The sequence below is a fragment of the Strix aluco genome, chromosome 10 (genome assembly GCF_031877795.1).
Source record: "Strix aluco isolate bStrAlu1 chromosome 10, bStrAlu1.hap1, whole genome shotgun sequence".
In the NCBI taxonomy this organism is placed as follows: Eukaryota; Metazoa; Chordata; class Aves; order Strigiformes; family Strigidae; genus Strix; species Strix aluco.
In genome coordinates, this window is record NC_133940.1 from 12,498,601 (window position 1) to 12,525,485 (window position 26,885).

The 26,885-nt window shown below is 41.8% G+C and overlaps 1 protein-coding gene across 9 annotated transcripts in view; it reads right to left on the minus strand.

Moving 5' to 3' along the window:
- SMARCA1 (SNF2 related chromatin remodeling ATPase 1) overlaps positions 1-26,431 on the minus strand; it is a 44,916-nt gene extending 18,485 nt beyond the window's left edge. For 6 of the 9 annotated variants that reach the window (XM_074835267.1, XM_074835269.1, XM_074835271.1 and 3 more), the window contains exons 1-16: positions 26,238-26,431; positions 22,106-22,192; positions 18,353-18,519; positions 17,315-17,415; positions 17,099-17,199; positions 16,631-16,810; positions 12,245-12,400; positions 11,862-11,993; positions 11,018-11,086; positions 10,158-10,267; positions 9,223-9,449; positions 8,549-8,670; positions 8,011-8,163; positions 6,457-6,589; positions 5,373-5,521; positions 1,065-1,184 (exon numbers count right to left, since the gene is read on the minus strand). In XM_074835267.1, coding sequence (XP_074691368.1) covers positions 1,065-1,184; positions 5,373-5,521; positions 6,457-6,589; positions 8,011-8,163; positions 8,549-8,670; positions 9,223-9,449; positions 10,158-10,267; positions 11,018-11,086; positions 11,862-11,993; positions 12,245-12,400; positions 16,631-16,810; positions 17,099-17,199; positions 17,315-17,415; positions 18,353-18,519; positions 22,106-22,192; positions 26,238-26,339 — 2,109 coding nt within the window. In that variant the 5' untranslated portion in view covers positions 26,340-26,431. Of the gene's footprint in view, positions 1-1,064; positions 1,185-5,372; positions 5,522-6,456; positions 6,590-8,010; positions 8,164-8,548; positions 8,671-9,222; positions 9,450-10,157; positions 10,268-11,017; positions 11,087-11,861; positions 11,994-12,244; positions 12,401-16,630; positions 16,811-17,098; positions 17,200-17,314; positions 17,416-18,352; positions 18,520-22,105; positions 22,193-23,743; positions 23,753-26,237 lie in introns of those variants that run through there. The other 3 variants (XM_074835268.1, XM_074835274.1, XM_074835275.1) reach the window with 3 other exon arrangements.
- Between the last annotated feature and the right edge of the window lie 454 nt (positions 26,432-26,885).

Here is a 26,885-nt window from a genome sequence, read left to right on the forward strand (position 1 = left end):
ATGTATTTTTGCATGTCAAAACTAATGATAGTGCTCAACAATTTGGATACTACAACAGAGCTCAAAAATAAACTAGAAATTATAGCTGATTATAACACATATTTAAACACCTGGAAGACAATACACAAGTAAGGCAGTGCAGTGGCATAGACAGATTCATTTATAGTATTCTACTTACTTCAGACACCTGAGTAAGGTTAGGATTCCATCTACCAAAACACAATGGAAGGACTGGGGATTGGGCTCTGAATTCTATAATATCTTGTGATATGAATTAATTGCTTCTCCTCTAAATATCACAACGAATAACTTCTACAGAGGCTACAACATTGGCAAAAAAAATCCATTAGCAGCAAATGAATCTTAACTAGATTACTTGAAGGTACTAAAGCAAATTTCAAGACTATGCTGTATTTAGCTGGCTTCTTGTAAGGAAATTATCAACATGAAAAAAGAATTGTTTATTCAAAATTGATAGGAAACCTGGGTTAGAAGGGCATTCTGTAGTTAACAAACAGGATTTCATATCTGATTCCAGATAAGACCTTAAGAATATCTTGACTGTACGTCCCAAACAAAACAGAGATGTAGAGGTAACATTGTGGGACCCTGAGTAATACCTCTTTGTTTGGATGATCCTTCTACAATTAGGTAAATTGTTGTACAAACAATTCACATTAACACTTGTGACTAAAACCTTCACTGCAAAAAAGACTTAAGTCCAAGTTTCACATATAAAATCATTATCAGGCCTGTTTTTTCCTCTGGGTTATGCCGCAGTAAAATAATACTGGCTGCAGCAGTATAGTGGGATGCAACATAGTATTTTTGCTTCAGAAAGGATAAAATTTGACCAATATTATCAGATTTTATTGTGAAGAAAAATAGTGGGGCTGAAAACTAATTTAACAAAAATTCAGAATATTGATGCTTCTGCAGAGCTAAGTGAATTTTTCAATAGCTCCTTAGTTCTTTGACATAACCTTTATAACCATAACATTTCTAGTATGGTCTTTACGCTTGCACCTCTAAACTAAAGTCTTAAAGACTTTAAGAAAAATTACCTTTTGTTTTTCTCTATAATCTTCACCTTCAAAATTGTATAAACTCATCTCTGTGTCCATAGTGAAATTTCGTAAGGAGCTCTCCCCCATTTTCTGCAATCGTTCATTCATTTCAGCTGTCTAAAAATACAGGAAGATACTTTTAGGCTCACTCAAACTGTTTTAATTTTCCTGAAAAAAAAATGCTTTCATCATTATTAAAACATTCTCAATGTCTTTTTCTGCTTTAAATTTTTACTTACATTTTTCTTGTAAGTAGAGACGCAAATAATGCTTTTCAATTTTCACGGAATCACAGAATCGTCTAGGTTGGAAAAGACCTTGAAGATCATCCAGTCCAACCATTGACCTAACACTGATAGTTCCCAACTACACCAGATCCCTCAGCGCTATGTCGACCCTACTCTTAAACACCTCCAGGGATGGGGACTCCACCACCTCCCTGGGCAGCCCATTCCAACGCCCAACAACCCGTTCTGTAAAGAAATGCTTCCTAATATCTAGTCTAAACCTTCCCTGGTGCAACTTGAGGCCATTCCCTCTTGTCCTATTGCTTGTTACTTGGTTAAAGAGACTCATCCCCAGCTCTCTGTACCCTCCTTTCAGGTAGTTGTAGAGGGCCATGAGGTCTCCCCTCAGCCTCCTCTTCTCCAGACTAAACCCCCCCAGTTCCCTCAGCCGCTCCTCGTACGACATGTGCTCCAGACCCTGCACCAGCTTCGTTGCCCTTCTCTGGACACGCTTGAGTCATTCAATGTCCTTTTTGTAGTGAGGGGCCCAAAACTGAACCCAGTAATCGAGGTGCGGCCTCACCAGTGCCGAGTACAGGGGTAAGATCCCTTCCCTGTCCCTGCTGGCCACGCTAATTCTGATGCAAGCCAGGATGCCATTGGCCTTCTTGGCCACCTGGGCACACTGCTGGCTCCTGTTCAGCCGGCTGTCAATCAACCCCCCCAGGTCCCTCTCTGACTGGCAGCTCTCCAGCCACTCCTCCCCAAGCCTGTAGCGCTGCTGGGGGTTGTTGTGGCCCAAGTGCAGCACCCGGCATTTGGCCTTACTGAAACTTGTACAGTTGGCCTTAGCCCATCGCTCCAGCCTGTCCAGGTCTCTCTGCAGAGCCTCCCTACCCTCGAGCAGATCAACACTCCCACCCAACTTGATGTCGTCTGCAAACTTACTGAGGGTGCACTCGACCCCCTCATCTAGACCATCAATAAAGATATTAAATAGGAGTGGCCCCAAAACCGAGCCCTGGGGGACACCACTCGTGACCGGCCGCCAACTGGATTTCACTCTGTTCACCACCACTCTTTGGGCCCGGCCATCCAGCCAGTTTTTTACCCATTGAAGCGTGTGCCCATCCAAGCTGTGAGCAGCCAGTTTCGCCAGGAGAATGCTGTGGGAAACGGTGTCAAAGGCCTTACTAAAGTCAAGGTAAACAACATCCACAGCCTTTCCCTCATCCAATAAGCGGGTCGCCCTGTTGTAGAAGGAGATCAGGTTTGTCAGGCAGGACCTGCCTTTCATAAACCCATGCTGACTAGGCCTGATCCCCTGGTTGTCCATTATATGACTTTTAATGGCATCTAAGATGACCTGATCCATGACGTTCCCTGGCACCGAGGTCAGACTGACAGATCTATAGTTTCCTGGATCATCCTTCCTGCCTTTCTTGGAGATGGGTGTCACATTTGCCACCCTCCAGTCCAATGGGACCTCCCCAGTTAGCCATGACTTCAGGTAAATCATGGACAGCGGCTTGGCGAGCACATCTGCCAACTCCCTCAGCACCCTTGGGTGTAACCCATCCGGTCCCACAGACTTGTGTGCATCCAAGTGGTGTAGTGGGTCTCTGACCACCTCCTCTTCAGCTGTGCTGACCTCAGTCTGCTTCCCCTCCCCATCTCCCAGCTCATGAGGCTGGGTGTCCAGGGAACAGCCAGTTCCACTGCTAAAGACTGAGGCAAAGTAGGTGTTGAGCACCTCAGCCTTTTCCTCATCCTTAGTTACCATGTTTCCCTCTGCATCCAGTAAAGGAGGGAGATTTTCTCTAATCCTCCTTTTGCTGTTAATGAATTTACAGAAACATTTTTTGTTATCCTCAACAGCTGCAGCCAGGTTGAACTCTAGCTGCACTTTGGCTCCCCTAATGTTCTCCCTGCATAACTTCACTACATCTTTACAGTCTTCATGAGAGACCTGGCCCCTCTTCCAAAGGCGATAGGTTCTCCTTTTGTTCTTGAGATCCAGCCAAAGGTCCCTGTTTAGCCAGGCCGGTCTCCTTCCCCTCCTGCTTGTTTTTCGGCACATGGGAAGAGCCTGCTCCTGTGCCTTTAAGACCATGCTCTTGAAGTATGTCCAGCCTTCCTGGTCTCCCATTTCCTTCAAGGCAGCCTCCCAAGGGATTTTGTTAATCAGTCTCTTGAACAGGTCAAAGTTAGCCCTCCAGAAGTCTAACGTGGCAGTTTTACTAACCCCTCTCTTTGTTTCTCGAAGGATCAAAAATTCAATCATCTCATGAACACTGCACCCTAGATGGCCTCCAACCTTTACCTCCCCCACAATCTCTTCCCTGTTCACAAGCAGCGGGTCCAGGAGGGCACCTTCCCTGGTCGGTTCACTCACCAGCTGTGTGAGGAAGTTATTCTCCATACATTCCAGGAACCTCCTGGATTGTTCCTTCTCTGCTGTGTTGTGATCCCAGCAGATATCCGGGAGGTTAAAATCCCCCACAAGAACAACAGCAAGTGACCGCGAGATTTCTCCCAACTGTTTGTAGAAAGCTTCATCTACCTCACTGCTTTGGTTGGGAGGTCTACAGCAGACTCCCACAGCAAGATCTGCTTTATTGGCCCTTAACCTGATCCACACACTCTCAACCCCGTTATCACTATACTTGATTTCTGAGCTGTCATAGCATTCTCTTACATACAGGGCCACTCCACCACCTCTCCTTCCCTGCCTATCCCTCCTTAAGAGCTTGTAGCCATCAATTGCAGCACTCCAGTCGTGTGAGGCATCCCACCACGTTTCTGTTATAGCTGCTATGTCATAGTTCTCATGCTGCATCATGGCTTCAAGCTCCCCCTGTTTGTTGCTCATACTGCATGCATTGGTATAGATGCACTTGAGATGAGCTAATGAATCCAACACCCTCTTGTGAGCATGGGCCCCATTCCCTACCAGACCCTTCTCAGATGCTTCCACGGTTCCTAAACATCTTTCCCTTCTCTCAAATGAAGTGGCAGAGGGAGACCCCTCACCAGTCCACCATCCTTCAAGCTTTGGCACGCTTCCCTTAAGCTTGTTCCTAACATGCCCAGTTATCTCCCCGTCCCCCCTCATATCTAGTTTAAAGCCCTGTCAATAAGCCCTGCTAACTCCTGCCCCAAAATCCTTTTCCCCCTCAGAGACAGCTGCATCCCACCTTTCTCATTTGTCACCAGCAGACCAGGTGCCTTATAAACCTCGCCACAGTCAAAGAACCCAAAATTCCCATGGTGGCACCAGTCTCTGAGCCACATGTTAATCAGATGTGTTTTCCACCCTCTATCAGTGGTTCTCCCTTCCACTTGAGAGATTGACGAAAACATGACCTGAGCTCCCGAGCCTTCAATTAGCTACCCCAGTGCTTTGAAGTCCTTTTTGAGTGACTTAAGACTTCTTTCTATCACCTCATCATTACCTGCCTGGATAACCAATAAGGGGTAGTAATCAGAGGGCCGCACCAGACTAGTGATTTTCCTTTTAATATCTCTGACCTGAGCCCCAGGGAGGCAGCAGACCTCTCTATGGTATGGGTCTGGTCGACATATGGGCCCCTCTGTACCCCTCAGAACAGAGATTTTAAACAATCTGACTCCAAGACTTTCCATTAAATTAAATTTACTATGCTGGGATGTAGCCCTACAAACTGTATGATTTAACTTTTAAATTTAAATGAAATTTATGCCCAACTCTTTGGAGCTGAAATGGTAGTGCATTTTTCCACAGAGCTACCTATTCACTAATAAAGTTCCATTAAGTTTTTTTGTCTATTAGAATTGTTGGCATAAAATTTACATCTTTCTAAAAGGCCACAAAATAAACAGTGCTTAAGATACAGTGCACACAGCCTGAACTTTGAAAATAATTATAACACACTAATTCTACTCCTTCAGAACTTACATAAGTTTTAAAACATTTACAAATAGTAAAGTAATAGGTGGTCATATAAATTAAATTTGATTATCTAAATCTATTTTTATTTTGTGCACATATATTTAATGTTTGACACATTTCAAATTCCGCATGAAACTATTCTCTAACCTTCTTTTCACCTCTTTCTAAAATAGTGGTTATATCTTCTTCTGTAAGCTCACTATCTTTGGAAGCAAAAACATGTGTGGCTCCATGCCGAATCATCTGCAGCATTTCATCTTTTGCCAGCTTGTTAGACTGTTGGTCTATGAGCCTTCCTACAATTAGCAAAAACATGTTGAAAGTTACAATACAAGAGTTCTAGCAGGACAATGAAAACAGTGGATTTTTTTAGTTCACTGGCAGAGCAGGAAAGGAAAAATAGAAGAACCATACATAAAAAATTACATTTCACTTCAGCTGAAAACAAACAGAAATTGGAAACTTCAAGGAAAATAAAAAAACAACAACTTTGGATCAAGATATAACAAAGAATGTTTCACATTCAGATAATCCAAATTTTATGTTTAAGATCTTATTCTTACAAAGTTAGCTGAACTTTTAACATCAAAATCTTATTTCAAGATTAAAAAGTGACAAAATATTCTGTAATAAACATTAAGTAATTAGACTTTTAACACTCACTTCACTGATTTCAACTCAAATCTCTGAATATTTTTCCCAAAATTTCACTTACACCATCTCAACTCTTCACAAACCATCAGAATTTTGACCATGATCCTTTTAGTAGCCCACCCTTTTGAAAATATAACCAACTTTCAAAACTTAGCTGACAACCTTAGTTTTTGACTAACTATTCTTCCAAGAGCTTCTAAACAAAGACACACAAAGCAGTTTTAACATTCAGTGAATTTTTATGTGGTAAGAAGCACATCTATATTATTTTTATCTTTTTTTTTTTTTCCTCCTTTTTAACATAACACGAAAACCAGTAACATCTATTCAGCTGTGGTTTGCTTTCCTCATTTAGAGTTTTAGTATAAGTCTATGCGCATATTATTTATGAAAACATAATTTTTTCAAACATGTCAGCTGAACAAGTAACTTCTATAGTTTTTTAGGTTGTTTTAGTGTACTGCTATTATACACATGGCCTGCTTTCTCTCATACTGTACATTTGTACAGTTATTTAACCCATACTTTAAGGGACTGAACAATTCTGTTGCAGACAAACATATATAGCAGTTGATACCTTGTTGTATAACTATAGAGTCCAGTCTCAGTTTTATTTCAGCTCTTTCTACAATCCTCTCTTCAACAGTATTATCAGTGATTAGTCGGAACACCCGTACTGGTTTCTTTTGACCAATACGATGCGCACGATCCTAACAAACATAAATCAATGAGTGTTCAGCAACATAAACTCACAAGCAATAGACAGTTAGCTTGCTATATAGCAGAAACAGCAGACTGAAACTAGCATGTATTTCTTGGTTCCTTGCTTATTCAAGAGCATACAAAAACATAAAGCCAGTATAGTAATACTTACTTATATCTGGCTACTACACCTTTCAAGTTTGGGTCATTCAACAGTAATAAATGCATCTACCTCATTTTAAATGCAGGTAACTGCCTGTCTGTCTAGACTGCAACTGGGAAGTGGACACACAACAGTACATACATATACACACATCTGCACTGCTTTCAAACTAATTCTCTCACTTGATATCAGTATTGAAACTTTGGCATCCCTGGTTTGAGCATATTATTCCATGGGCAAAGTCCACACAGCCACAGCTTCAATACTGTAGTTGTCCCAAGCTAGCTACATTAAAGCATCATATGCACCTCACATAGTACAGGTACAATACACAGCAAATAAGGTTATACAACTAACATACTATACTTATCTGTTACAAACTTGTGTGTATTCTCTCTGGAAAACATGAATAAAAACATTATTTTGCCCTCTTAAATAAAAAAAGTTAAATAACTGGCCTTCAGGCTGTTGGTACCAGGATTTTCTGACTGTCCTTTAAACATGAGATGTTAGATCTTTTACCTTCCTGCATAATATTCATTTCTTCCTGAAAATCCTACTCACAAATCACACTCAGTTTCCAGGAAGTCAGTCTGCTATTGGTAGTCAGTATGCATATCAAAAGGGTAAGTTATTCACAGTAAATATTTGATGTGTTTAAGCACATAAAAAAAAATACAAACCACCCCACTCCCCCCAATCATGCAAGAAAGATCATGTGATTTTTATTCCACATCAAACAAATTAGACTTCATTTTTTGATATTCAGCACTCAGAGAAGATTTTAGTATGTTTAACCCAAAGTTAAGTTTGGTTTTTTAACTCTGGCATCACCACCAAATTTTACACTTATGCAGAAACAAAGTGGGTTGCAAAAGCATAAGCTTCCCAAAAGGGAGGAATATAAAGCTGCATGCTTTTAATTCATTGCTATTATTATGGAAACAGCCCTCTGTTATTCATTTACTGCTATCATCTGGAAAAACAAAGTTAAGAATAATGCTATGGATAAACAATATTGATACAGTATTTTGACAGAAGTAATCTTATTCAATTATGAAAATAATTAAGGCAGATATTTACAGAGACAAATCTACAGTTTCATCCACAATTCTGTTCCTGCCCTTTTCATTCTCTTTCTTAGTTTACTGGTATTAAATACAAAAAGTAAAGAAAAATAACAAAAACACAAATTCAGGAAACATTTATACAAAATAGAACAATGACAACTTTAACAAACAAACATGTATTAGGGAGTTAACTCACCATGGCTTGCAGATCTACTTGAGGGTTCCAATCTGAATCATAGAGAATAACCACATCAGCAGTTGCCAAATTAATTCCAAGACCTCCAGCTCTGGTACTCAGCATGAAAATGAATTTACTGCTGTTGGGAGCATTAAATGTGTCTATTGCTTCCTAAAAGAAAAAAAAAAATGTCATTAAAGTATCAGAGCTTTCAAACAAGCTTCCAATATGTTGGTGGATTTCCAATAGAATTTCTTTGAAATTTACTGAATTTTCATACAAAACCCTGTTTTTTATAGAAGAAACTGTAGATTTCCACAGGTGGGAAAATCTATTCCAAGTCCACAAAATATTACATTTTTCATTTGAGGAACAAATGAAATCTACTTTACTGTGGACTTTAGTTAAGAAAAACATATATCCTTAGCAGCCTTTTTAAACTGTGGCATTTTTGCTTTACTTTGAACAATGATGTAGCTACTTATATATATGTAAATAACTTCTTAATCTAATATGTAAAACAAAGACATTTCTTGTTTATATACAACTTTCTCACCTCTCTTTCTTCATGTGGTGTCTGTCCATCAAGTCGGCAGTACTCATATCCACGCCACATGCAGTAGTCTTCCAAAATATCCAGCAAACGAGTCATCTGACTAAAAAGTAGAACTCTGGAACCTGACAGAAAACACAGAAGGTTTTGTCATCGCTTTTATGTTTTCACATTAATCTTCTCACAGAACCTACTATAGACCATGAGTAAGAACTCATGTGAAATATTCTGTACTATGCCTAACTTACTCAAGTACGTCTTTCTTCCGAAGTTACTTTTCTGGTATTGATGTAAATTTTCCTTCAAGACAGGTTATTTGATAATTTATACAGGAAAAATACACAACTGAAGAAACAGAACACTTAAAACCATGGTAAGATAATTAGCTGACGACTGATTTGCACAGAAAAACTAATGCTCTCATCAGAAATGTTCTTAAAGACAGCAGAACAGAGGCTCTCCTCTTTCCTTCCTTCTACTTCTCCGTATTATTAGTTTTCCTCATCATTCCCATAAGACTTCCTTTTTCCATGTGAAGTGATTTTCAACAAAAACCTCACTGAAAGTAACAAATGCATTCACTGGAGCAAAGACAAGAATGAATCTACGCATTTTTTGAAAGGTAGTTTTACTTACAACAAGCATTTAGATCACTACTGTTCATATACAACACCCACCTTGCTCTCTGAGTTTTGCTAGCAGTTTATCCAGAACTAACATTTTACCACTGTTAGTGATGAGATGCGTGTCAGTGGTATACGGAGGGCCCGGCTCAGCACCATCAAATAGGTAAGGATGGTTACAGCATTTCCGCAGCTGCATCAGAATATTCAGCAGACGCATCTTATCCATTTTCCCAGCTGAATTCAGGATATCAATATCTTTCATCAGGATCCTTGTATACCTGAAGTTTTACAGGCAATTCTGAACAACTCTCAGTATTTAATTGTTATTTAGAACACGAATGAAACCCTCCAATATCCCAATTACTTATTTTTGGATGTGGGAGGTTGCTCTGTTTCTGTAACAATGAGTTATATTATTACGAAACTTGATGAAAACATCTGACTGATAATAAGGATTTATAAATCCATACCTAAACATGAAAGACAATTTGTCTGTGAGTGACAATGATCTGTCATTCACTGGGTTACCTTACACTTCCATTTTAGGACTAGGAAGTGGATTAAAGATCTCATTTGTTTGACTGAAGCTGCTACACTGACCTGGCTCCTTTCCTCACATCTCTTCTGGGTATGTGACTCTTCAAGGTTTTATTTCAGTTTCAGCTCAGACTTTTACTGGTGCATACATACTTGGATCAAAGAAGGAAACTTGGTAGGCATATGTTCTTCCAAATAAAATTAAGGAAGAAAAAGAAGTTTCTGCCTTCTTCCTCCCAACCCTTTTCATTACCCTTCCTGAGCTCTTTGGAACTTGTGTGTCTTTAAAAAAAGCCCCAAAGACAGCTATAAATAGGCTTCTCCATCTGACTGTCTTAACATGCAACTACAAGATTAAAAAAAAAAAAACCAACAGTGTGAAGAGCTGTAGTGTTCTTATGTAATGATGTAAACATAATTTACATCATGTTATGATGTAAATAACTCACCATTCCCTCTGCATTTTGCTGAGCCCAAGATAAATTTTTACTTCCTTCTTCGGAGGCAAACTCTTTTCTACTTCAGCTTTTATGCGACGTAATAAAAATGGCTTCAAAACCTACACAAATTAATAGTTTTTCCACAGATATAAATTTATAAAATTTATTGAATCAAATAGAAAATTAACAGATTCAGTTATGTGATATTTATTCAGAACCAATCAATATCTATCGCAGTCATGGTGACTCCTTCAGAAAAATTCTGCTAAAGTCTGCAAAATGAAGTCATCCACCTATAGGCTAAGTTCACACATAAATATGTAACACTATATAAAGATTGCCATATTCATCCCAGTTGTTATCCTAAGCAAGGGCCAATCCCATAAGCTTATAAAATCTATTTAGTACCTTTTAACATAAGCTCTGTTTCATTTCCAATAGCAGCATATACAAAATACACCAACATTTCAAGGATAAGCAATGTATACTTCCTTCTGATTTGTTTTGTTACTGTATGATAAAAAATGTCTTATCTCGTGCACAGTAAAACAACAGTAAAGGTATGCCTTATTCAGACTAGCATGACGTTTATCAGTATACTACTCACAATAATAAATGATTTCAAAAAGATCTCAAAATTCTTCATTTTCACACTTTATGTATAGATTTTGCCTGCTTTAAACAGTAATGTTACAAAAAGCAATATCTATAATAGTAAGATCCATCATGAAAATTCTGCTGGACATTTCTGTAACTAAATACCCTCATGTTCATTTTCTCAACTTCGAAATGAAGGAGGAAATGATCTGTTTTCTTTTTTACACTGTGTATGCTAATGAGGACAAGTGATTAGAGCTTTAATTACTTACAGCATGAAGTCTTTCTACAAGTTTCTGATCACCAAGACAATTTTTAGTGTCGAACCATGAGTCAAAATCCTGTGGCGAGAAAGAGCACAATTGGTATGAACAGTTTATCATCTGTAGTTTTAACAGACACATATTGACTTTCTTTCACTCCAGCTGAGAGTGGCATAAATCCTGAGGCAAATGACTATGAGTTGAAGAAGAATCAGTCTGCAACTCCATGCCAGCTCCCCAGCACATTATAGCATTCAAGTCAGCTGAGTAACTCTGCAGACAAAATACTATTACGCTGCTTAATTTACAATGGTTTTCCACGCTCATCACTGCAGTGTTCAAGTTCTTCCTCTTAGTGCTTATATAATGATGGGGCAAGAAGGTAAAAATAGAAAAAAAACCCCACTAGAATCCTTAAGTAAATGAGATGGACAACGGAGCAAAAGCAATGCAAGCGAGCAATACAAGGAAACATTAACAGTAGATTCTAAGGAGAAAGATGACCCAAATTCTAAATGAAAAAAAGACTTATGCCTATTTGGATGCTTCATATTCTTCATTCTGCATTGCTTTCCCAAATTTTGTTCCACTCTGCATAATTCTTGAACTACTTTAAGTATTACATTTGCTATTACTGGCCTGAGGCCTTATCTGCAGTAACAGCATGCACTGTTTTAACTAGGTAGAGGAAAAAAAAAAAAGTAGTCTACAGTTAGGTAAGCTGCAGAGGTTCTACTGAATCCAGGTCTTCCACATCATATGTCTCTTACTAGGCTGGTCATTCTCTTCTGAAGGTAGCAGCCTGGGAAGCAAAGTAACAACAACAAGACTGTACTGCTAAAGCTCAACTTACATCTGCAGAATTGAAGACATCAGGTAAAAGAAAATTGAGTAATGCCCACAGCTCGTGGAGGTTATTCTGTAAAGGAGTTCCTGTAAGCAGCAATCGATTTGTTGTTTTGAATTCACGTACAATCTCTGACAGCTAGAAATACAACAAATAGTTATCATCATCATGTACATTTAAGCATAGTAATTTTAATCAGTTTCTGAAACCTGAAATGATGTCAAATAAATTTAAAGATAGCGAGCTATGTTTGAAATTCATATTTACCACCCAATGGCCTACAGCATATATTTTAAAAAATACCACACCTAACACTTAAAATCTGCTAAAATCAAATGGAATCTTTTGTGTCAAACTATCTTCAAAGTATCAAATAATTTTGGGTTTACCTTAGACTTCTCATTCTTTATTCTGTGAGCTTCATCAATTACCAGGTACCTCCAGTTAAATTTTTTGAAGACTGATTTCTCTTTAATTACCATTTCATATGATGTAACACAAACATCCCATTCACCAGGCATCATAACATCACGGATAAAAGCAGCCTAAAGCAGAACAATTGAATTAATAAACACTTAGAAATACGAACAATTTATATGGAATTCGGTGAAATCTACCTCAGCCAACATTAGTGATGCACTAAGCTAGCATACAAAAGACAACGCTGAAACATCTTTTCAGTAACTGAAATTTATTTTGACAAAGGCCTTCAATCCTTTGTACTTTAGGCACAGACAGATCATCAGCTGAGGTTAAAGCAAAATACAATTTTTTTCCTATTCAAAATTAAATATTTACTCCAGTATAATTTTTCTGTGATAGAGGAGCCAACAAGGAGAGGTGCTATGCTGGACCTTGTTCTCACCAACAAAGAGGGGCTGGTGGGGAGTGTGAAACTCAAGGGCAGCCTTGGCTGCAGTGACCATGAAATGATGGAGTTCAAGATCCTTAGGGCAGCGAGGAGGATGCACAGCAAGCTAGCTACCCTGGACTTCAGGAGAGCAGACTTTGGCCTCTTCAGGGATCTGCTTGGCAGAGGACTATGGGATAAAGACCTGGAGGGAAGAGGGGCCTAAGAAAGCTGGTTAATATTCAAGGATCACCTCTGCCAAGCTCAGGAGAGATGCAGCCCAACAAAGAGGAAGTCAGGTAAGAACTCCAGGAGGCCTGCATGCATGAACAAGGAGCAGCTGGACAAGCTCAAACACAAAAAGGAAGTTTACAGAGGGTGGAAGAAAGAGTGGGTAGCCTGGGAGGAATACAGAGAAACTGACCAAGCAGCCAGCGATCAGGTTAGGAAGGTCAAAGCCCTGGTAGAATTCAATCTGGCCAGGGACATCAAAGGCAACAAGAAAAGCTTCTGAGGTACGTCGGTGATAACAGGAAGACTAGGGAAAATGTGGGCCCTCTCCAGAAGGAAATGGGAGACCTGGTTACCTGGGACATAGAGAAGGCTGAGGTACTCAACGACTTTTTTGCCTCAGTCTTCACTGGCAAGGGCTCCAGCCACACCACCCAAGACTCGGAAGGTAAAGGTGGGGACTGGGAGAAGGAAGAACCACCCACTGTAGGAGAAGGTCAGCTTTGAGACCTGAAGGTGCACAAGGCCATGGGACCCGATGAGATGCATCCATGGGTCCTGAGGGAACTGGCAGATGAAGTGGCTAAGCCACTATCCATCATATTTGAGAAGTCATGGCAGTCCAGTGAAGTTCCCGCAGACTGGAAAAGGGGAAACATAACCCCCATTTTTAACAAGGAAAACAAGGAAGACCCAGGGAACTACAGGCCTGTGGATGCTCTTGGAAACCATGCTAGGGCCCATGGAAAATAAGGAGATGATTGGTGGCAGCCAGCATGGCTTCACTAAGGGCAAATGCTGCCTGATGAAATTGGTGGCTTTCTACCACAGGGTAACAGCATTGGTGGATAAGGGACGAGCAACTGACATCATCTACCTGGACTTGTGCAAAGCTTTTGACGCTGTCCCGCATGACATCCTTGTCTCTAATTGGAGAGACACGGATTTGATGGATGGACCTCTGGGTGGATAAGGAATTGGCTGGATGGTCACACTCAAAGAGTTGCGGTCAACAGTTCGATGTCCAAGTGGAAAGGAGTGACAAGTGGCGTCCTCAGGGGTCGGTGTTGGGACTGGCGCTGTTTAACATCTTTGTTGGTGACACGGACAGTGGGATCGAGGCACCCTCAGCAAGTTCACCGACAACACCAAGCTGTGTGGTGCGGTCACACACTGGAGGGAAGGGATGTGCCATCCAGAGGGACCTGGACAGGCTGGAGAGGTGGGACCCTGCAAACCTCATGAAGTTCAACAAGGCCAAGGACAAGGTCCTGCCCATGGGTCAGGGCAATCCCAAGCACAAATCCAGGCTTGGCAAGGAGTGGATTGAGAGCAGCCCTGCAGAGGACTTGGGGGTATTAGCGGATGGAAAACTGACTATGAGCCAGCAATGTGCACTCGCAGCCCAGAAAGCCAACTGTGTCCTGGGCTGCATCAAGAGAAATGTGGCCAGCAGGTTGAGGGAGGGGATTCTCCCCCTCTACTCTGCTCTCGTGAGACCCCACCTACAGTTCTGTGTCCAGCTCTGGGGCCCCCAACATCAGAAGGACATGGACCTGCTTGAGCAGGTCCAGGGGAGGCCACGAAGATGGTCAGGGGGCTGGAGCACCTCCCCTGTGAGGACAGGCTGAGAGAGTTGGGGTTGTTCAGTCTGGAGAAGAGAAGGCTCCAGGGAGACCTTATAGCGGCCTTCCAGTACTTAAAGGAGCTACAGTAAACGTGGGGAGGACACTTGATCAGGGAGTGTAGGGATAGGACGAGGGGTAACAGTTTTAAACAGAAAGAAGGTAGATTTAGATTAGATACAAGGAAGAAATTCTTTACTGTGAGGGTGGTAAGACACTGGCACAGGTTGCCCAGAGAAGCTGTGGCTGCCCCCTCCCTGGCAGTGTTCAAGGCCAGGTTGGACGGGGCTTTGAGCAACCTGGTCTAGTGGAAGGTGTCCCTGCCCATGGCAGGGGGGTTGGAACTACATGTTCTTTAAGGTCCCTTCCAACCCAAACCATTCTATAAGTCTATGAATTCAGATAGAGTACCTACTACCAATACAGAAAAAACCTTCTAAACTAACTAGTCCAAAGATAAAATCCAAAAAAAGTCTTTCAAAACAACTCATGTAACCCAATCCCATCTTCTCTCTTTCTTAAAGATCTCCCTCCTCTGTCCCATCTCTATTTCTTATGGGATACATATCTAGGCATATTAATCCTTTCACATGAAAGAATATCACTGTATGGAAAAGTCACACATGCAGTGTCCAAAAACTTACTTAGAAGGGTAAGATCACCGCAGCTACTAGGGCTGACAGAACTGTTCAAGTCCACTGCCCTGAAGAGCTACCTAATAGAGAAGTGTTCTGTACAACACTATGCACTGACTCACAAATGCAAATGTAAGCTCAGAGGTGCTTTAGTCACTACAGAACAGTGTTTTAAGTAGAAAATGAGAAAATGAAAAGTTATGACAATACAAAGATAAGACACTAAAACCAAAGAAAGTACAAAGTGAAGGTGCACACTTCCCTTCAACACAATCTTAATTTCATTCCTGGAACTAGTAATGAACACATTGTGGTATAAATATTGTCAAACTTCAAACTAAAACAATCTGCAAAGGGCAGTACAGTCAAGACTATAGCACTGGAAGGAACTGTCCAACTCACTGGCAGAACCAGCAGTTCCTCTCAGAGAATCATGGAATAATTTAGGTCAGAAAAGACCCTTAAAATCATCGAGTCCAACCATTAACATAACACTACCAAGTCCACCACTAAACCATGTCCCTAAGCACCACATTTACAGGTCTTAAATACCTCCAAGGATGGTGACTCAACTACTTCCCTGTGCAGCCCAGTCTAGTGCTTTATAATCCTTCCGGTGAAGAAATTTTTCCCAGTATCCAACATAAACCTCCCCTGACACAACCTGAAGCCCTATCCTCTTGTCCTATCACTTTTGTAAACAATCCCAGTTCCCTCAGTCACTCCTCTTAAGCCTGTTCTCAGACACGCAGACCCTGATGTCGATCAAAGGCTCCAGGCCCTCTTCCACCAAGCAGCTTTCCGGTCTCTCTTCCCCAGGCCTGCAGCGCTGCATAGGGTGGTTGTGACCCAAGTGCAGGACCCAGCACTGAGCCTTGCTGAACCCCATCCAGATCCCTCTGCAGACCCTTACACTCAAGCAGTAACAGGCAGCCATGCAATCCATATGAGGAGCCACAGAATTCACCCTATATCTATTTTAAGGCCTTCACTATGAAAGATGAAAAGCTCTACAACAGAATCTTAGTTACAAGGCGAGGCATGGACATAAGACACAAGTAAAGAGTGGGAGAAATCACCTAAAAAAGGTAAAGAAAGAGGTAACAAATTGAGGCCAATAAAGGAAAATGAATAAACACTGTCATAATGCAAACACAGAAGAGATGAAAAAAAAAAATAGGTGCAAAAGTCAGAGGAAGACAACAGAAAAATAGGTAAGACAGCTATAGTTTGATCCCAGTCTATTATTTCACCTATTGATTTGCATCTTTTCCTCATAGTTACAAGCATAACATTTTGCATTTTCAATGCTAATATAGCTAAAGATTACTGAAAAATACCGTAATTAAGGAAGTAGCTTAGGAAGAATTCCACATACCCATACGCTAGTTCTTGACAAATAATGCGTACATCTTTGAAATGTAGAGCACTTACTCTGGCGTCTTTATCTCCAATAAGGCAAACAGCACGTAATGATGGAACCCAGCGTTTGAATTCATTCATCCAATTGTGCAAAGTTGATTTTGGAACGAGGACCATGTGTGGCCCAGGAATGTTTCGGTAATGCTTCAGATAGCCTAATAATGCTATTGTTTGCAGAGTCTTACCAAGACCCTGCATTGACAGAGAGAGGGGGGGAAGAAACCTGCTGAAATGAAATAACATACAGAAATAGTTTCAAACAATTTTCCTGCTATATAATTCTGCCACTTAAGTTGCTTAAAAAAACTACAAGCAAATGTCTGCAATACAATTTTTTTCAGTGCATTACAATTCCACTTATGAATAATCTACTGTTGTAGAATGATGCATGCTACTGCATATACATTAAATACTATAGACACTTAAACACTGAATTTTGCTCAGTAATTACCACAAAAATTCCAAAAGATTACTGCTTACCATTTCATCTGCCAGAATGCCATTAACACCATTTTCATACAATGAGATCATCCAGTTCAAACCTCTAACCTGATAATCTCTTAGTGTTCCTCCTTTCACATCTGTAAATGTAAGATACCTCTAAGTAGACAAATACTAAGTAGAAAATTTTAATTATGATCTGCTCAGATTTTAATTACATCAGAGCAATCAGAAAACTGTCAATACAATACTTACATGAAGGAGACTCCTCAAATCGAATACACACATTAGACGTTTTTCGACTCTCTGACAACAGCTCTTCATCTTCTTCCTGTTCTGTGCGCCTGTGACGATACCTAAAGAAAGAATCCAAGATTCATGTTTATATGAATTTCAAAACACTAACTATAAAATCAAAAGAGACAAATTGTAACAGAAACAATCACTGATCTACGTTGTGTGCATTCTCATATCCTGACTAAAATCATATGCTGTTAATAAGTTACTCTTTATGTGGCTCATTCCAGCTTTAATTAGAAAGGCTGATACAAAGCTCTCTCCTCCAGAGCCTCAACTATACTCTGACAACAAGCATCATGAGTTGTCTGAGGTGCTTTTTAATGAGCAACACAGAAATACAAGACACATCAGCGGTGGCCTTAGAATCAATTACTTGATAACTATACCATTCAGAAGTATCACATGTTCAATCAAAAAAAATGTAAAAAATTTATAAAATAGAAAGTGCCATTCTGTGAACATTCCAAAAACTAGTTGCTTGTTATTCAAAGACCCCTCAGAAACAATACATGCAGTCTACGCCTGCATTACTGACTAATATAGCCAGACTGGTGAAGCAAGGTGCTGAGTGGTGCTGAGGATCCCACATCCACCCTACGTGCACGTTGTCTTGTTTTAACTTGGTCTAACACTGACATGTCCACTAGCAGTGGAAGCACATCAGTTGCATTTCTGGTGCATCTTCTAGTTCAGTGTCATGCAAAAGAAATTTAATTCATATGCTCCAAAATCACTCCACAATATGGACCAAAGCACAGTAAGTGGAAAGAATCAGGAAATTTACTTTAAAAGTGCATTCCTGATCCAAGGTCATACTAATGCTGATGGATCCGCACGCATACACCAACCAGCTTTTAAAGAAATTCTAATACACCATTAATAGGAAAAGTTCTGGACTTAAAACACAGTCTCTAAGCTACTAACTAAATACATATGTTAAAATGCATCATTTGTTTGAAATTGTAAGAAGTAGGAAATAAAAGTAAAACATACTCCCCAGCTGAAATCAAACTCTGTTTTTCATCTTTCTTCATCCGTGGCCGTCCCAGCTTGACTTTCAATGGAGATGTTGGTGATTTTTGTGCTGCAGGCTGAATAAAATGTGAGAAAAGTTCTGTCTGCTTCAGGAGGAATTCAAACCTTTTTGCTCGATCTGCTTTCTAGTTTTCAAAGTGGGGAAAGAATTAAAGAAAGAAAAATCCGTAACTTTTCTTCATTTAAAAAAAATGTATTTTTATTAAGAAACAGAATTCGACACTCATAAGAACAACTTATATGACGAAAGACTGACAAGACCATCTACCCACTGTTGGCCAATTCAGAGGACTACAGGCATCATGAAATAGCTCTTAAGCTTCTCCATCTTACAGCTAAGCATCAATTGCTTTCGAGCACCCAGATGTAATGTGTGGCAGTTCACAGACCCTTCAGACCCTTCATGAATACTACAGCAATCTGGAAGATATGGCAGGACTTGATACCCTCATCGCAGCAACTCATCCCCATTCAAAACTCAAAGATTAGTAAATCAACCAAAAAACAGTTTTCTTGTACAGATTGCTTTAGTCTGCATGGCACACCAGCAACTGTGAAGGGATGCTTTAAAGGACTGTCTAAAAAGATAAAGAAAAAAACTAAGGGATGAAATCATAACCTTGCTCAAGTCAGCAGAAAACTTCCATCAGCTTCAAGACTATCAGGATTTGATGCAAGACAACAACGTGGTAGCTTTGCTTTTAGAAGTATGACTAAAACAATGGATGCACCAGCTCAATACTGCTTTCACTGAAGTTTGTAAATTTTGCTGTCCGATTTCAAATTTCAATCATTTCAGTTTTGCCATATCAACGAGGCACATGCACTTCACTATATAAACACAGCAAAACACATGTCTTTCTCTATATTTAAAAGACATTACATAATTTTAAGAAAAATATAAAATTCAAATGCTATCTGACAGAACGCAATTGTTAACAATTTCTCTATGCCATTTTAAACATTATGTAACAGTGTACCACTTAAAGCAATTTTCATGTGATCTCATTTATATATCTTGATATAAACTACAAAAGTGAAATTGTAGTTCTGTACCATAACCTTTTTAAGAAATATACAAACAACAGAAAGCTCTTCTGCAGATAACTTACATGGAAGTAAAAGTGCTCTAACTCCGGTAACACAAACCAAAGGACAATACAATTGAACCTGACTTGCAATGTATGATCTTGCCACATGAGGGCAATGTATTTCTTTTAATACTGTACCACTTCCCAGCAAATAAACATCTTTACAAACATCTCCTGAAAAAAAAATACTATTATTTTTCCCTCGCATTCATTATTGGACCATTTGTGTAAATAACTTGAAAACCGAATAAACTGTAAATATCAAGTAAAGCTTTTAGGAAAAAAACTCTAAAAGGGGGAGTAAAGACATGGATGTTTATGCTCATACAGGATAAGAACAAATCCATTCAGAGGATTTATATTAAACTAGTAATACATGATGGTTTTGGCAAGCTAACCGTAACTGGTAAGGTGCTATACTGAATGCCACAATACACTTTTTTGCCTGCAAAATTATTGGTTGGGTACAAGCAGCGTGCCTTGATAAACAGTAAAGGTCTAGCTCACGACTGCACAACCGATGAAAGGTAGATTTTTTGAGACCTATTCCCTTTGTCCTTTAGAACAACTGAACTAATATGCTATTTTAGGAATGATGTAAATTCGCCATGTATCACTATGAAACAAAGTTTAGTTATTTACTCAACTCATTCTCAACAAACAGATTTACTTGTATGTCTTCTCTTTGCCAAAGAATTAAGTATTCATACAAGTAGGTATCAATTTCTCTATATCTAACAGTGATACTCTTTCCTGGCTTCTACAGTATCCAATCCTTTACTGTAATTACTAGGCATACATTTAATGTTGAAGCTTTTAAGCAAAATGCAGCAAGATACAGATACCAACTTCAATCAAGAACTTACTACACATGTCATTCAAGAAGAAGTCTTGTAACGTCCTCCCAGTTTCTGCCTCTTTGTAATACAGAACTAAAAGCACTACAAGCTCCCTTCATTTGTGTCACGGACAGATCCTCTTTTGCATTGTTATGGCATATGTATTATGGGGCATATCAACAGTTAAAACCTTTGTGTTTTTATATGATAAGAAACTGGCAGCTTCAGTATTTCTCTCATTTAAGAAGTAGCTTAAGGAGGCCTCTGACACGACTCAAGGGGTCATCAAATAAAACGAGCAGAGACAGACTCAAAACCAAAAGGGGAGAACTCTAAATATAAAATGCTCTTGAATAGAAACTCCTTACCACAAGAGGGTGTGGATAACTAAACCTGAGGGGGGAAAAAAAACAAGCACACAAATCCATGGGAACAAAAAAAAAACCAAAAAAAACCACCACAAAAATCCACTGACAACTGTGAACATAAAAACAGCCTCAAAGTTCAAAAATCACGCAAAAATACTCGGAAGAGTGAGACAGTATTTAACAGAACTATTACTACCTGCTTCCTCTGCTCTCACATTCTTCACTGAACACCTACTGTTAGCCACTGTGAGAAACACCTCACTGGACTAGACATCTAAATGAATCTTGATTTTTCTTTTCTGTCACATCCAGTCTGCAATACCTCCTTGTTACTGTGTCTGGTGGGTTTGTGTGTGTGTGTGGCCACAGGTTTTAGTAGAGGGTGAAGGGGCTACAGGGGTGGCCCCTGTGAGAGGCTTCTCAAAGCTCTCCCAGCTCCAAGTTGGACCTGCCTCTGCCCAAGGCCGAGCCAATTAGTGATGGTGGCCACACCTCTGTGATAAAGTACTTAAGAAGGGAAATGTGGGAGGCGGAGTTTGTGTGAGGAGGAGTTGTGAGGGAGTTGCCTCTGCAAACCCGAGGTCAGAGGAAGAAAGGAGGAGGAGGAGGTGCACTGGAGCAGAGACTCCCCTGCATCCTGTGGGGTGAGGGCAGGCTGTGCCCTGCACCCATGGAGGTTGCTGGTGGAGCAGACATCCACCTGCAGCCCGGGGGGGACCCCACACTGGAGCAGGGGGCTGCGCCCGCAGGAGGCTGGGGCTCTGTGGGAAGCCCCCACTGTTGTAGCTTAGCGCTGGGAGGACTGAAACACGCAGGTGGGACCCAGGCTGAAGCAGCTCAAGAAGAGCTACAGCCCGTGGGAAGGAGTCATGTTGGAGAAAGTTCCTGGACGACTGCCTCCTGTGAGAGGGACCCCACGCTGGAGCAGGGGCAGAGTGTGAGGAGTCCTCCCCCTGAGCAGGAAGGAGCCGCAGGACTGAGCACAACCTCCAACCCCTGCTCCCCTCTGCTGCTGTGAGGGAGGAAGTAGAGAAATCAGGAGCAAAGATGAGCTCAGGAAGAAGAGAGGGATAGGGGGAAAGGGGTTTTTAAGATGTGGTTATACTTCTCACTGTCCTACTCTGTTAAGTGTTGCTGGTATTGGTGCTTGAATTAAATTGATGCTCTTTTTCTTCCCCTAATGACTCTGTCTTTTGCCTGTGACCAGAACGGATGAATCATCCCTCCCTGTCCTTGTCTCAATTCCTGAGCCTTTTGCTTTATTTTCTCCTCCCCATTCCTGAGGGGGAAGGGGTGAGCAAGCAGCTGCATGGTGCTCAGTTGCCCTCTGGGCTCAAACCATGACACTACATTGATCTAGTTCAAGCAAACGGCATAAAAAGCTGCAGTATGTTTTGTTGTGAAAACACTTACCATCTTCTCTTCATATTCTGTGTCAACTTCTTTTTCAGGCCTAGCTGCCTTTGGAGGAAGCTTGAGTTGAAACGGGGGATCATTTTTCTGGAATTCAAATTTTAAACACTTTAGTAAATAAAGAAGATGATATTTATAAAGTAAAAATATATCAAACTCAATAAACCTACGCACTATAAGATAAGCATGCTACTTTTTAAAAAGAATTATTTCAAAATTAACTGACTGCATTAATCATTATTTCACCCAAAGCAGAACTTGATATCCATGATGAAACTAAAGAGGAGATATGACCAGATAAAATGTAAGATGAAGATCTGTCTCAACCTGAGGTTTCCACAACTTCAAATGCTATATTGCTGTATATAAAAAAAAACTGGCAAAAACCATGATATTGGCAAAATATGTTTTAAAAAAGGAGAATCATGGGAGAAATGTTCAGTGGATTTTTTTTTTTTCTAATTCAGTCTTTGAAGTATGCCTTTTTACGCACTTCATGCAAGTAAAAAAAGTATTTTTTGAGATGCATTAAATTATAAAAATGTTTTTGAAAAGCACCGAATAATCTGAAAGGAACCGCCAAAGTGCAGTGCCAATATAACAGAGCAGTCTTAATCTGACAAGCGCTTTCAATATCAGCCTACTATAAATACATTAAAAGGAAATAATAATTAATCTAAACTATTTAGGGTCAAGCAGAAAAAACAGACCACAATGGGACTAAACAGGTGAAAGTCTGTCAAGCAACATTACACTTAAATTTCAGAACTGTTACTAATAAATATATATGTCAACTTACTCTTCAACTTTAAGCACAATCATGCAAATGAGAGGAATATTTTCTGAAGTCAGAGATTACCTTTTTGAGTTTTGGACCAAAGGCATAATTCTCTGCAAAGGTGAACAATACCAAGTGGATAATGAAGTTGTTTAATTTAATGATTTTATAAATGGATGAGTTAGGCTTTGCAAGGCCAAATGATTACGTTACAAATACGTAGCATTAGAAATGTTCTATTCACCTACAGCTTCTTCAATCAGGTAAGTAATCAGCTCATCTCAGAACACAATGTTAGGAGAGGATTGTTACACCAACGTGCCAAAGAGCAGGTCACATGTATGTATATATTCACACCTCCATTATATATTACTATAGAACATACACTCCAGTGCGAGAGACTGACAGTGCTAATATCAGGCCCAATCCTTGTTATTAAAGTGACAAAATACTCCTCCTTAGCAGAAACCAAAACTGACAGTAAGCCATTTCAGATGTCTCTCTCACTTCCCCTGGAAATAAATTACACAGATATGTGCTACTGGAAAAAAAGTTCTCTACCTTAAGTAAGTATGAAGTTTCTACTGGACAAAGCAGAACAACTCAATATTACGAGAATCCCTTTTCCAAGTAGAATGTAATGCAATATTATCTTTCTAAGCCCCAAGGCAGATGGCTCTAACGCCAGTTCTGTTGTTACTCAGATTACCCTAGAAGAAGAAAACTTATGGTGGCATACAAATCGAATTTGTTCAGAAGTGAGTATTAGTGAATAACACGCTCTGAGTTAAAGAAGCAAATGAACTGACGTGTAAAGTTACTGCAGCCACAGCACTATACAATCACATCCTCCACTGTACCTTTCCAGACAAAACAGTTTCCCTGCGCCCCCACTCCTTACTGCAGTGTTTCTGTCAAACATTGATGGCCTCAAAGTATTAGAAACAACAAACGGAAGACTGTCAAAAATTTATGAAAGAGACAAACAACTTAAGACACATGCATCCCAATAGCCTTTCTCTTCCTCACATCTTGCAAGGGAAAAGAATAATCTGTAGTTTCACTAAAAGACTATTCTGTGCTGATGGAGCTAGATGGGTAGTAGGGATGAACGTCATATCCAAACTTGCTTCTGCATAATGTTTTGAGTTATAAAAACCTAGACCTTGTCAATTATTAAATTCTGATACAAGTAAGAATACTTCTTTCTTACTACCAACTGGACACAGAACCACAACATACTTCATCATCTGTGAGAGTTTTACCCTAGAAACTTTACACAGTGCATCTTCATCACTTAGAGGGCTGACTTAATAGGAAGATGGGAGGATCAGCAGAAGCCTCAGTGCAAGCAATTAATTAACCGGCAAAAAAGTACTTTTTGTTTTTAACCCAGGGTGCTAGCCAGTAACAATCTACCTCTACCCTAGAAAAGTTTTCCATTACAGATTAAACCCTAGATAAGAGTCCCCTGAAAACTGGTGTCATTTAAACACCTTACAAGAAACATGACCATGCAGCAGTTTCAAAAATAACAGACCCTGAGTATTCCAAGGATCCAAAATACTTCCCTTTAAAATCTCTACTAACTCGCCTAAACAGAGCTACTAACTTCAGGCTGAGATGTCTACCCAGTAAGAGCAATAGTTAGTCCTAAATTGGGTAGGTCACACGAACACCTAAATAAATGACCAGGAATAAGAACTGCTGCTGCTCTAGTTGACTTTAATCTTGTAACCTGTGCTATTGAGATCTTCAAACAGATGCATTAAGAATAATTAGAAGGAGCCCTTTTGTGTTTAACTTGCATATACAAAGTGGAAATACATTCCAAATAGCCATTAAGACACTGTTTTGGTACTACTACAAGACTATAGTGAAGTGAAACAGTGAGAGGGGAACAGAGCACAACAGGTTGTATTATATACCACTATTATGCAGATCAAATCACTAAACGTGTAGCTATGTAACAGACCTGCGGCCCAACTTGAAGGGAAATTCCACATTCTGAATAAAAATTCAAACCGCAGAAACTTTTTTTTTTTTTGCTTTATGAAACATTTTGACCAGCATGGCATAGTAGCACAATGTTGGTAACATTTGAAACCATTCACTGGTTTCAAATGATTTTTCAGACAAGCATTCTCTGAACATCTAGTTGACAGTTGAGTCAACTGATAAACATCTAGTTTATCAGTTGACATGCATAAAATTTTGCAGAATAAGTTGTATCCAATACAGAAATGGCCCTTAAACTTTTTCCCCTGAACAATGAGGTAACGTTCAGAATTACACTACACTATCTCATAGCTGTTTGTATACATAAGTAATGAAATAAAGAATCAAGTGTTCTTTACAGGAAAAAAATGGACTTTCATCAATCGGAATTAAAATTCTGATTGCACTAATATCAGTATTTCTGAAATTTTCTCCTGATATTTCATTAATACATGACACACAGTCGACATTCTTTGTAAGTTTTTGTAAGATTCATTCTTCAGGTTAAATCTTGTTCCGTTTCCAAGGATACCCGAATACGTCACTTTTTACATTCCTTGTGCCTTAGCCTGTAGTCTTTTTTCCAAAAAAAGACTGAAGGGAGGAGGCTGGCAGCCATACGTGCTCTTCAGAGGGGTTTATTCTGCGCCGCGGTTGCATTCCGGCCGGGCAGAGGGAAGCCTGAAGCCCTGAAGCGTGAGGGCTGGGACAGACCGGCTCAGCCGCGACCCCTCCGAGCCGCCACCGCGACACCCCCACCCAGGGCCCTCACCCCTACGGAGCACCCCGGCTCCCGCAGAGCCCCACGCCCGCCGTCCCCGTCCCGCTCCGGGACGGCTTCACCTGGGGACAGGGGACGGGAAACAACAGGGCGGGGGACCCTCGCGGAGGGGGCCCTCCAGGAGCGCGCAGGCAGCGGGGGGCCGGTGCGGGGCAGGGCCGGCTGCCTGCCACGGGAGCACGGGCTAAGCGGCCAGTGCCGGTACGCGCGGGCCGCACGGCTGGCAGCGGGGCGCCGCAGGGCGCGCGGGCCGCAGGGACGGCGGCAGCCGCCGCGGCGAAGCTCAAAGGCAGAGCTGGGGGCCGGCCCGCACGGCGGGGCCGGGGGGTGTGGCCGGGCGGGGGCCGGCCTGCAGGGCCGCCGCGCAGCCTGAGCCACGGCTCCGGCCCGGCCGGGCCCTCACGGACGGCGGCGGAGGGGCCGGCGCGCTACCAGCGGCCCGGGCGGCCGCCTCAGGGCCGGGGCGGCGCGGCCCGAGGGGCGGCTGTAGGAGGGGGGCGGCGGGGCCAGGCACGCTCGTCCCCGGAGGCTCCACCGCCCGCAGGGCCCCCCCCTGCCCGCCCCCGGAGCGGTACCTCCTCGGCGCCGGGCTCCTGAGCAGAGGCCGCCGCGGCGGAGGTGGACGGCACCTCGCCGTCTGGGCGGGCGGCGCCGCTAGGGCCGCTGCCGGTGTCCATTTTGCGGGCGGCAGGTGTCTGAGCCACCGGGCGGGCGCAGGGGGGCGGCCCAACCGTCCCAACCGTCCCAAACACCGCGCGGCCCCGCCCGCCGCCGGCCCGCCCCGCGCGGGTCTCGCGATACTTCCGCCAGAGGGGCCCGCGCCGGCGTTTCCCGCCCAGCGCGGCCGGTGCGCGTGCTGCGCGCGCTGCGCGTGGCGGCCCGGCGGGGGCGAGGCGGGGATCGATGGCGGGGCTGCGGCTGCGGCACGAAGGAAGCGAGGCCTCCTCCTGCGGCCTCTGCGGGGCCTCTGGGGAGGCTCCCAGGACCGATTCCTGGCCGTTCCCCAGGGGTTGCGGCACAAGGTGCCACCCGCGCCCAGAGGCCTCGCTGCCTCCTGGCCTCTCGCGTGACACCGCAGCTCACAGCCAGGGCCGCTACAGGCATAAGCAATAGCTCTGGGCATGCCCAAGGGCAGTGCTACGATGCACTGCGCTGTCGCAGGGACTCCCAGGCGTCCGCTTTATTTCAGAGACTGCACCGGCTTGGGGGGGTGTGAACTGGCA